We start from the raw sequence: 11,072 nt of genomic DNA on the forward strand, positions 1-11,072 counted from the left end.
AAAGTGAAAGTTTGGTAACAAATTAAATAATAAATGCATGCGATACAATAATATTGGACCGCCTTTGTTGTATTTATGTTGTTATCATTTGGTTGCACTTTTGCTTTGATTGCTGGCCTAAAATGATTGTGCATTTGATGAGTGCGCCCTCTTCCGTCAGTCTGCGCTTATCCAACGTGTTTGAAATGTGGATATAAATGACATCCAGGTTTGGTCAATGATTGATCGGTTTAGATCAAATCGGACCGGTTTATATCTGATTTAGATTAATTCGGATAGATTTAAACATCGGTTCAAATCGGTTTAATTTAATTGAGATCTAATTCGGTTTAAGATCATTCGGTTAAGATCTGAATAGATACGATTTGGCTATAATTAGTCGGTACAACTCTATATATAATTTAGGAAGTGATAGTGAAAGTTTCATCTGTATACACTGTAGATTGTGTTATCGGGCTTTCTAAAAAAGTTCCCATTATGTGTTTCTAAACAAAATAATGTTATTTTTTTTTCTTACCAATAAAGTTGTTATGTCAATAACTTCCAATGACATGGTTTGTATGTGAACAATTATTAAACATATTTTATAAGGATAGATGGAGAATATAATAAAATGTTATATTTTCAATAAATTATTATTTTTCTCTAAATCTATATTGCATTCCACCTCTCCACATTATGGATCTAGAAAAACTTTTGTAGGTTTTGAGAATTAAATAATTAAATAAAATAAGGAAAGCTAAAAAGAAACTTTTTTTTTGTTGCCTAATTATGTGTCCTATAATGAAAATTGCAGAAAAAAAAAGATGCAGCAAACAACTCCGAGCAAAAAAAAAAGTGCATGAACCGGTGGGTGTCTAACCATAGAACATGTGGTGTGTTTTCATGCTTATCCACGCTAAAAAAAAACTTATTTTGATTTCAAAAATCCAGATAGATTACCTACATATACATATATATACATTTATATATATATGTATGTATGTATGTGTCTGAAATGGAAATCAAATTAAAACTAAAAATATATTTTTGCGTAAAAATGAACACGAAGAAAAAGAAAGAGAACATGTGGTGGATGAGTGAAAGGGACAAACAAGATTGGGGCTAATGTCCAGAACAAAGACAGTGCCACGTGTTATAAATGCATACACCGACTCCGTTCATTTTCTTTTTGAAAATTAAATTTATCCATATATATATATATATATATATATCTGTAATACGCATCTAAATTTTCCCTGGATAATCTGAATACCCTGTTATTAAATCCGAAATGTTATAATACACGTGTTTATTTATTTTTTTTATGTGTATTTTCGTATGTGTTATAATACATACACAGTTGAATCGGAGATTGATGTATCCATGTATAATTAAATAAAAAATATTTTTAATAAAAAAAGCTTAATTTTTTTAACATAAACAAACGGGGCTTAATTTATAAAAAGCTCTAGTGCGATACTTAATTAAAATGTTTAAAAAGTACAGGAGTTTGATTGCAAATTATAGAAATTGTTTGCATTTAAAAAAATATTTTAATTGCAAAAATTCGAACAAAAGATTCGGACATGGGAGAGAAGAGAAGCAAGAACGGAATAATTCGTTTATTCCCTTCTTCTCGTTCTTTTACATTTAAAGAAAAATTCAGACGGAAATGGTGACCAATTTGATAACCGCCTCTTACCTCTTTTTTTTTTGGGGTTTTTTTTCCCTCTTAAAAAAATTGTTGCTTTTTCAGCAAACGCGCCATTAAAACCACAGCCACGTGATGTTTTCTTCTTCGCTTTGACTCACTGGATCATCGATTATCCCCGTGAATTCAACAATCTCGCGGAGAATTTCTAGGGTCATTGTGAATTTTCGGGGATAATTCTGATTTCGACGATCGATCGGCAATTCGTCGGGAATCGGTCACTGATTGCGAGCGTCGCCGTAATTCTACGGTTCTTAGTTGACTTTCGACCCATTTCCGGTGGTGTTCTTCGCAGTTGAAGGTATGTTGCTGTTTTTGATGTACCATTCAATTAGTTAGTTCTTTACGATGATGCCATCTTCTTTCGAGGTATTACCCTATCTACTAGCATTGTCTTTACGATGATCTAGACGAAATTAAGGCTGCCCATTTTCGAGATTGTATAACATCGAGCGTTTCCTATTGTGGGTTTTGTCTTTAATCTTTCAAACTTTTGTTGGTTTATGGATTCTCTTACACGTGATTTACTGTTTTAGCTAAACACTTCACCTGGACATAACTCCGTTTCCGGGATTGTGTAGTTGATCTAAACAGAGTTGCGATTTTCTAGATGATGTATAGTTATTAAAATCGGAATTATATGTATATAGACGCAATATATATGTCGTAATCCCTGTCTTTGGAGTGGGAATTGTGATTTGTGAGAACTGATGGTTCTTAAATGGTAACATTGGTAAATATCTCAACGTTATAAGTTAAGGAATAATGGTGTTGAACTGTTGATTAACCATACTTTCCCTTGTTTGTTGAACAAATACCATCGAAAAGGGGGTATCTTTTAGTTCAATAAATCATGGATGTTTGTTCACCATTTGCGATTCATGGTCATCAACATAGTTCATAAATTTTGTTCCTTTATTGGATCACATTTTGCTGAGCATATATATTCCTCCACCCCTTTTGGGCGGATTTCTCTATGCATAATTATTCATCTGCTGAACTTGAACTTGAACTTGGGATCTTGAAGTTATTCCGTTAACCTACTACTCTTTCTTGTCAAGGTTTGGCAAGGTATCAAGAAATCGGAGGATTAAGCCCAGAGGGAACATCATGGGCTCTGATAAGCATCCTGTTGGATTATTAGATACCCTCAAAATGGAGAGGGTCAGAACCATTTTAACCCACACTTACCCTTATCCGCATGAGCATTCTCGCCATGCAATTATTGCTGTGATTTTAGGTTGCCTATTCTTTATTTCATCCGACAACATGCATACTCTCGTAGAAAAGTTAGACAACAACTTCAAGTGGTGGTCTATGTATGCTTGTTTGCTCGGCTTTTTCTATTTCTTTTCATCTCCATTCATCGGGAAGACTATCAGACCGAGCTATTCAAACTTCAGTCGGTGGTAAGTGAAACAATAGTTTCTTTTTCAGATTAGTATATAATGTCATTTTTCAAACTTGACCATTCTTTGTCTTTCTTTTTTTAATCCAATTGTCCTCTTACTTCTTTGTTTTGGTCTGTAGGTACATTGCTTGGATTTTAGTTGCAGCCTTGTACCATCTTCCGAGTTTTCAGTCAATGGGTTTAGATTTGAGGATGAATTTGTCCTTGTTTTTAACTATATACATATCATCCATAGTCTTTCTTCTTGTCTTCCATATCATTTTTCTTGGCCTCTGGTATATCGGTCTTGTTTCTCGGGTGGCTGGAAAACGCCCAGAGATTTTAGCCATTCTTCAGAATTGTGCTGTAAGTACACCACTCCCAATCTTGTACATCAACGTCTCTTAATTTTTAAAAAATATATATTTTTTAAAATTCTTTTCTTGATGTCTCTATATCTTGTAGGTTCTTAGCATAGCATGCTGTGTGTTTTACAGTCATTGCGGTAACCGTGCTATTTTGAGGCACAGACCTCTTGAAATAAGGCACTCGAGCTGGTTTCCATTCTGGAAAAGAGAAGACAAATACAGTGCATGGCTTGCGAAATTCATTCGTATGAATGAGCTGAAAGACCAAGTCTGCTCATCGTGGTTTGCTCCGGTTGGATCTGCAAGTGATTATCCACTGTTATCCAAATGGGTCATTTATGGGGAGGTTCGCTATTTCAAAATTGGTTCCAGCTTTTATGTGTTTTAATTGTTTATTTGATCAACAATCAATTTCTGTCTTGCTAAAACTCTTTTCTTTCCTTCTTTCCTATCTGTAGTTGGCTTGCAATGGGTCTTGTCCTGGTTCATCTGATGAAATTTCTCCTATCTACTCTTTGTGGGCAACATTTATCGGTCTTTACATTGCTAATTATGTAGTGGAGAGATCAACAGGGTGAGTAGTTTATTAGCATAACATTTCAACTGAAAAGGATCTACATAAAAAACTGACTTCTATTTCTATTATTGGTTATTTTCTGACTTCTGGTATGTTTTTCGTTGATGCCTTCTATACTGTTTAGGTGGGCTCTTACACACCCACTTTCCGTTGATGAACATGAGAAGCTGAAGAAGCAGCAGATGAAACCTAATTTTTTGGACATGGTTCCTTGGTATTCAGGGTATGCTTAATGCAAACTAGTCTTCTTCCTTTCTGCATTTATTATTATCTACTATTGTCTCCTCGACGAAGGAGAATCTTAAGGGGAAATTATGACTTGGTTGATTATCCACTGCAGAACATCAGCTGATTTGTTCAAAACTGTTTTTGACCTCCTGGTATCAGTGACGGTTTTTGTCGGACGCTTTGACATGCGAATGATGCAGGCATGCTTCCATAGTTTATGGCATGGCGAGATTTTTGCTTCTCTTGCTTTGCAGTTTGATTTTACAAGATATCTCATTATTCCTTTTTTTCTGGCTGCCTCTTTTCCTCCTCTTTTATTTCTTTAGGCTGCAATGAGCAAGGGTCATGCTGAAGCTGAGAAGAGGGAGCTTTTATATGATCACTTAAGCGAAAAGGAAGATCTTTGGTTTGACTTTATGGCAGATACTGGTGATGGTGGAAACTCATCATATGCCGTAGCAAAACTTCTTGCTCAGCCTTCTATTAAAGTCTCGTCGGGTGATGGGTTTTTATCTCTTCCACGAGGTAACTTGCTGCTTATTGGGGGAGATCTTGCGTAAGTCGCTCATGAGTTAGCCGTCATTCCTCACATGTTTTCTAGTGTTGATAGGCTGTAAATGTAACTAGATGGATATGTTTACTGATGATTTATTGCAGGTACCCCAACCCATCATCATTCACCTATGAAAACCGTCTCTTTTGCCCCTTTGAGTATGCTCTTCAGCCTCCCCATTGGTACAAAAATGACTCTATTGCTGTCAACAAGCCTGAGTTACCCAATGGAATATCTGATCTGAGGCATTATGCTGGCCCTCAATGTTTTCTCATCCCGGGAAACCATGGTTAGTCTCAACACTCAGCTTCATTTATCCCTTTGTGATTTCTTTCACACAAAATTCCATATGTTCTTGTTTTCTACTAACATTGCCTCTGACTAGAGTGTTATTTTTCACGTAGACTGGTTCGACGGACTCCATACTTTCATGAGGTACATATGTCACAAGAGTTGGTTGGGTGGCTGGTTAATGCCCCAGAGGAAAAGTTATTTTGCTCTGCAGCTGCCTAAAGGATGGTGGGTATTTGGTTTGGACCTAGCCCTTCATGGTGATATTGATGTCTACCAGTTCAAATTCTTTTCTGAATTAGTGAAAGACAAGGTAACTTCTGCTTCCTTATTTTTTTTCCTTTTCTCTGTGATTTTCTTACACTCAGAAGATGCTTAGCTTAATGTCCTGCCTGGAAATTTTATTGCCTCTGGGTTGTTTGGCCTCTTCTCTTCTTATGTTTCACTTTTATCCACTTGCATTTTGGTTAGGTTGGGGAGAATGATGCAGTGATCATTATCACGCACGAACCAAACTGGCTGCTTGATTGGTACTGGAATGATGTTACTGGGAAGAACGTGAGGCATCTGATATGTGATTTCTTGAAAGAAAGGTGTAAACTTAGAATGGCAGGAGATTTGCATCACTATATGCGTCATTCTTGTACTCAATCAGATAGACCTGTCCATGTCCAGCATCTTCTTGTTAACGGTTGTGGTGGTGCCTTTTTGCATCCGACGCATGTCTTCCGCAATTTTTCAAAGTTTTACGGCTCTACCTATGAAAGCAAGGCTGCCTATCCTTCCGTTGATGATTCGAGCAAGGTACATGTTGTGTTTATCTTTATTCATCGATCGACTTGTTTAGTTTTAAGTTCAGATGTTATATGGTTGTCTGCTGTTTTGTACAGATTGCTTTGGGGAATATTTTGAAATTTCGGAAAAAGAACTGGCAATTTGATTTCATTGGTGGCATTATATACTTCATCTTGGTATTTTCCTTGTTCCCTCAGGTGAGAGTTTTTTACTCAATTTTCTGATCGTTTGGAGTTCCTCTTTCCTTCCTTTTCTGTCTGTCTGTCTGTACGCTATTGTCTATCTTCTACTTGTAATGCTTTTCTTTATAAAAGTTTTCAGATTTGACATTGTTCAAGCATTTCTCTGCTAAAGCCTGCATAACAAATGCGAGATGATTGATTTTCCCGCTAGGGTTTTGCAAATAGCAAAAATGCTTATTTCTGTGAACAATCTTTTAGGTTCAACAGGAATCCCTTATCTTCATTCCTTGATGTTTTTTCAGTGTAAGCTAAGTCACATCTTGCGTGAGGATTCCTTTTCTGGTCACTTGGGAAGTTTCTTTGGCACGGTGTGGAGTACCTTTGTGTATGTCATCGAGCAATCGTATGTTTCATTGGCCGGTGTCCTTATGTTGCTGATAACCGCCATTACATTTGTTCCCTCGAAATTGTCTCGGAAGAAACGGGTGGTAATTGGAATTCTCCATGTTTCTGCCCACCTGATCTCAGCTTTGATTCTTATGTTGCTGCTGGAACTGGGCATAGAGATGTGTATTCAGCATAATCTTCTCGCAACTTCCGGTCAGTATTCTATTGTACACCAAACTGAAATAACGTGTTTTCATTTCTGTGATCTAAAGTTGAAACCGTTGTCTTTGTGTTATACAAGGGTACCATACTTTGTACCAGTGGTACCGGGCAGTGGAGAGCGAGCACTTTCCAGACCCGACAGGTCTTAGAGCTCGTATCGAGCAATGGACGTTTGGCTTGTATCCAGCTTGCATCAAGTATCTTATGTCAGCTTTTGATGTTCCTGAGGTAATGGATTAATATCATATCACATATATCCCTTCTTCCAATCCATACTATATGTACGAATGTTATGATAGTGAGAGTGTACTTTAATGACACCAGGTGATGGCTGTGACACGGAGCAACATCTGCAAACACGGGATGGAGAAGCTTTCTAGGACAGGAGCTGCAATCTATTACGCATCCGTTTTCCTCTACTTCTGGGTGTTCTCAACACCCGTGGTATCGCTGGTGTTCGGAAGTTACTTGTACGTATGCATCAACTGGCTCCACATTCACTTTGATGAAGCCTTCTCCTCTCTCCGGATAGCCAACTACAAGTCTTTCACCCGTTTCCACATCAGACGTGATGGAGACATTGAAGTATTCACCCTCGCAGTTGACAAGGTCAGAAACCAATCTGTACTAAAGCACATTCCACTGCTATGGAAGCAACATTCTTGCCAATGAGTTAACTCGGTCATGAGTCTACTCGGTGATTTTTCATCGTTGGGACTCGGGAGTGAAGAAAGGGAATTCTATGACACGGGTACGATCAAAAACATGATCTTTTTTTTGTTTGTTTTGATTAAATGGGTAAAGGTACCGAAGGAATGGAAGCTGGATAGAGATTGGGATTCAGAGCCGAAGCAGGCGGGGAAGATGAGCCATGAGAGAATATATCCGAGCAAATGGAGTGCATCAACAGTGCAGCAAGACCCTGTCAACTCTGTTAAGATTGTGGATCGTTTTGTTATTCGTAAATCAAATCATGAGATAGAAACCTGAGCTGAGGATCAGTTCTTTGTACGAAGTAGATAACCATAGATGTATGCATAGCTTTTATTCCCATATATTTACCCTCTTGGAGTAAAAATATGAAATTATAGGGAAACATAGGGGGGAAATGCCTCAAGAGCCTTTAGTCGGAGAGAGCTTCTTCAGTTTTCAATAGGCGCTTTGTATCGACTGGAAACAACACTCAATCAGTGTTACTGGATTTCTTAGTAAAGGTTGGTTCAATTTCATAGGGCCAAATTTCACTGTAAGCCTTTTATGACCAACAGCAGAGTCTCCCTACTCACAAGTTTCATTCAGTATTCAGATTTTGAAAGAAAACATAAATAGAAAGCCCTTCTTCATATCTGAATTGGCACAACATCTCCCCTACTATGCTACAAAGTATCTTTGGCCTCTCTCTCCCTCTCCCTGAACCATACAACAATCTTATTTGACTTAAACAAAGCCTCGTGTTATTTCCAGGAGACCCCTCACAGCAACAAAGAAGAAAAATGAAACAGTAGATTTGACCTGGCTGGTGTTTCATGATGAAGGGGCGTATTCTTCTATCGCTATCGCTAACTTATCTCTATCTTCAGCAGTTTTTGTCCTTATCAGAAATGTTCTCGGAGTAACACTCTCGTTTGAATCATCCTCCTGCATAAACAAACCCGAGAAATTTAAAAAAAAAAGGAACACCAGAAGAGATATGGTAACATAACAAGCAAAGCAATAGTCAGCAGGGGATGTGTATTTACTGAGGTGTGGAATATTGCAACTAGGGAGTTCTTCTGCGCATTCGTCTTGATTCCATGATACAGTAGAGCATTCAGAAGCAGTTTTCCAACCTGGTTTGGTGAAAAGGGTAAATTTTTATATCTGGTATGGATGTGAATTAAATGCAGAATTTAGAAAACTAAGTGAATGTTGAAGTATATACTGAATCATACATCATTTCTGACAATAATCGTTGGTTTTGATTCTTTTGCTCCCTTGTCGACGCCCTCTTTGCACTTAATACAGAGATTCCCAGTTCCTTTATCTTTCCATGTATCTTTATCTGCTGGGTCATTTGACTGCACAAATTCAGAAAACACATGCAAAACAGATTTTAGTGGAGTTATAAGACTGAAACAGAACATCCTGATATATTAGATAAAAACGATGAAGGGGTTCCTTTCCAAGCATTTTGTGTTATGAACAATGCTGGAATCAAGGATGAAGATGGACTGGGAAACAAGCACTTCAAAGGGAAATTAGCCATTTCCCTCTTCAAGGTAAAACACACCAAACTGTGATGTTAAGTTCATTTACCACCGTATAAGAAAAGGATTGTCTTTGCTATACATAAAAGTGATTATTGATGTCATGTCCTCATCCTGGTTGTTTATCATAAATCACTAACGGACAAAATTGCATAGAAACTGGAACAAGGAGAAAATTTGGACGATTCCAACTGAAGACATTGAGGAAGTGACTAAAGATCCAGCAGAACAAGTAATATCAGACAACTTTTAGCTAAGAGTATCATAAGAGCCCAAATTATATCAGAGTACCTTGACATAAAGCTTGCACTTGACTTGATGAACCACAACAATACCCTTCTCTTCAGCCTTCTTGACAGATGGGCTGCTCGGTTGAGGTGGCTCGTCTTCTGCTATGCCAAAAAAGCAATTTCTGTTTAAGATGATACTATGAAATACTCCAGGTATTATTCATGGAAAGTTTCTATTGTGTAAGTTGAACTTTGAGCAAGATAATAGACCAAAATTATGGATTCATGGGAGTAGCAACCCAATTCCTAGTTATCTAACAGAAGATAGCTGGTTCTCATTAGAATAACGCAAGGAAAATAAACATCTGAATTAATGAAATGGGCAATCACCATTCTCAAAAACAATTTTAAATATGCCATGCCTTCCACACCTTCCTTAATCAGGACCCAGAATAGGTTAAACTTGTCATTTCAAACTTAATCCTTGAAATGAGAGCAAAAACCAACATGATGAAAACAGAGACTTGTCTAGACTCACCACCGTCTGCATCCTCTAGACCGTCACGCTTAGCAGTAATGGACACCAGACTGACTAGAAACAGCAAACGAGGTAAAGGGGATTAGGTTTCTGAGATAAGAAATTATCCTAGAGGTTTATGCTGATCCATCACAAGTTTAATAAATTCTGATTTAAAAAATAAAGTTGATACCTCCAGGCATGGCCAGGGATTGATTGTTAGAAAATGAAAATGAAGGTTGGCTATTGGAAACAACTCCAGATTGACTGCTGGGAAATAGGCTAGGTTGAGTGCTGGTGGTCAAACCAAACTGCCCACTGCCAAACAACCCGCTTTGGCTATTGGCATTTAAACCGAATTGGCTGCTAGAGAAAACTCCAGGCTGGCTGTTCGAGAACAAACCAGACTGACTACCGGAGAAAAATCCAGACTGACTGTTCGAGAAGAGGCCAGTCTGACTATTCGATGCAGATGCTGCACCCGTGGTTGAGATGTTTGTAACAAATGAGTTCTTATCAGGAAATAACTTAACATCGTTATTCTTGAACTCGGCCACCAATTTCTTCTCTGTACCATGAGATTCAGAAGATAGTTTCTCCCCCTTCCCACTATTTGCTTTTAGCCAGTTGACCACATCACTAAACTTCTCCTGCAAGAGAATCGAGACGGAGTAGAACTAATGAGCAAACAAGGAAACAAAATTATATCATGCAAGAACCAAAAGACCCATGTAGCTGATTCCTCCTGCTACGAATACACATTGACAATCATGCCATAACAGAAAGATAACAATGATAGATAACATTCAACGAAAAATTAGGTATCAGTTACCAAAATCATCACAAAACCATGTGTGCATTTGAGAGAACGTGGCCTCCGAATTCACGCTAAACTAATACCTTATCAAACGTTTGATCCACCTTTCAGTTAGAGGCAAAATCATGTAAGTAGATAACTTACAAGAATGCTTGACGCATGAGTAAGATAGTCACGTAACCCATCTTCCCAAAGTTCATCAGGGTGATTTTTTAGCTGCATTTGCACCCAACTGGTTTACATCAAAAAATAAAATAATTTATTAGGGAAGGCAAAGGAAATCAAACAGCCATCAGAATAAGGGTGCATATTATTGGTAAACCATATAGCTGTGCATGAAACTATTCTGAAAGCAAGTCTGCCACAATCTTTCTGGAACACATTGTTCACCTTGCGAATTGATTATTGAGAGCTCTCACATTCTTCCTAGCTGACTCAGCCCTCTGTTTATCCAATGTTGTTGTTGTTGTTGTTGTTGTCTGTGAATGCTGTTGTGGTGGTTCCACACTTTGAGTGCCAAACAGGGATCCTCCCACAATTTTTTTATGATGAAACTGCAAATCGGCATTCCAATAT

The 11,072-nt window shown here is 37.8% G+C and overlaps 2 protein-coding genes across 4 annotated transcripts in view; one reads left to right on the forward strand and one right to left on the reverse strand.

The window, feature by feature from the left end:
• Nucleotides 1-1,601: 1,601 nt before the first annotated feature.
• On the forward strand, nucleotides 1,602-7,915 carry LOC104806367. The gene is made up of 16 exons (XM_010531231.2): nucleotides 1,602-1,994; nucleotides 2,755-3,102; nucleotides 3,224-3,449; nucleotides 3,549-3,797; nucleotides 3,910-4,025; nucleotides 4,153-4,251; nucleotides 4,369-4,456; nucleotides 4,583-4,812; nucleotides 4,914-5,098; nucleotides 5,214-5,413; nucleotides 5,572-5,904; nucleotides 5,991-6,092; nucleotides 6,380-6,677; nucleotides 6,766-6,914; nucleotides 7,011-7,295; nucleotides 7,491-7,915. The coding sequence occupies exons 2-16, from the start codon at nucleotides 2,804-2,806 to the stop codon at nucleotides 7,674-7,676; spliced, it is 3,045 nt and encodes a 1,014-aa protein (XP_010529533.1). The 5' UTR covers nucleotides 1,602-1,994; nucleotides 2,755-2,803; the 3' UTR covers nucleotides 7,677-7,915.
• Nucleotides 7,916-8,010: 95 nt separating this feature from the next.
• Nucleotides 8,011-11,072, reverse strand: part of LOC104806368 — a 3,947-nt gene continuing 885 nt past the window's right edge. Inside the window, exons 2-9 of one of the 3 annotated variants that reach the window (XM_010531233.1) lie at nucleotides 10,887-11,050; nucleotides 10,641-10,728; nucleotides 9,873-10,329; nucleotides 9,704-9,754; nucleotides 9,224-9,321; nucleotides 8,618-8,743; nucleotides 8,426-8,515; nucleotides 8,011-8,324 (exon numbers count right to left, since the gene is read on the reverse strand). In XM_010531233.1, the coding sequence (XP_010529535.1) occupies nucleotides 8,211-8,324; nucleotides 8,426-8,515; nucleotides 8,618-8,743; nucleotides 9,224-9,321; nucleotides 9,704-9,754; nucleotides 9,873-10,329; nucleotides 10,641-10,728; nucleotides 10,887-11,050 (1,188 nt within the window). In that variant the 3' untranslated portion in view covers nucleotides 8,011-8,210. Of the gene's footprint in view, nucleotides 8,325-8,425; nucleotides 8,516-8,617; nucleotides 8,744-9,223; nucleotides 9,322-9,700; nucleotides 9,755-9,872; nucleotides 10,330-10,640; nucleotides 10,729-10,886 lie in introns of all 3 variants that reach the window. The other 2 variants (XM_010531232.1, XM_010531234.2) reach the window with 2 other exon arrangements.

The sequence above is a fragment of the Tarenaya hassleriana genome, unplaced genomic scaffold (assembly GCF_000463585.1).
Source record: "Tarenaya hassleriana unplaced genomic scaffold, ASM46358v1 Cleome12, whole genome shotgun sequence".
NCBI lineage: Eukaryota > Viridiplantae > Streptophyta > Magnoliopsida > Brassicales > Cleomaceae > Tarenaya > Tarenaya hassleriana.

Excerpts from the sequence above, each read along its gene's own strand:
- LOC104806367 (XM_010531231.2), top strand. The coding sequence starts at position 2,804 with ATGGGCTCTGATAAGCATCCTGTTGGATTATTAGATACCCTCAAAATG. Across the intron at positions 3,798-3,909 it reads AATGGGTCATTTATGGGGAG|TTGGCTTGCAATGGGTCTTG; the intron begins GTTCGCTATTTC and ends TCCTATCTGTAG. Across the intron at positions 6,678-6,765 it reads TAATCTTCTCGCAACTTCCG|GGTACCATACTTTGTACCAG; the intron begins GTCAGTATTCTA and ends GTGTTATACAAG.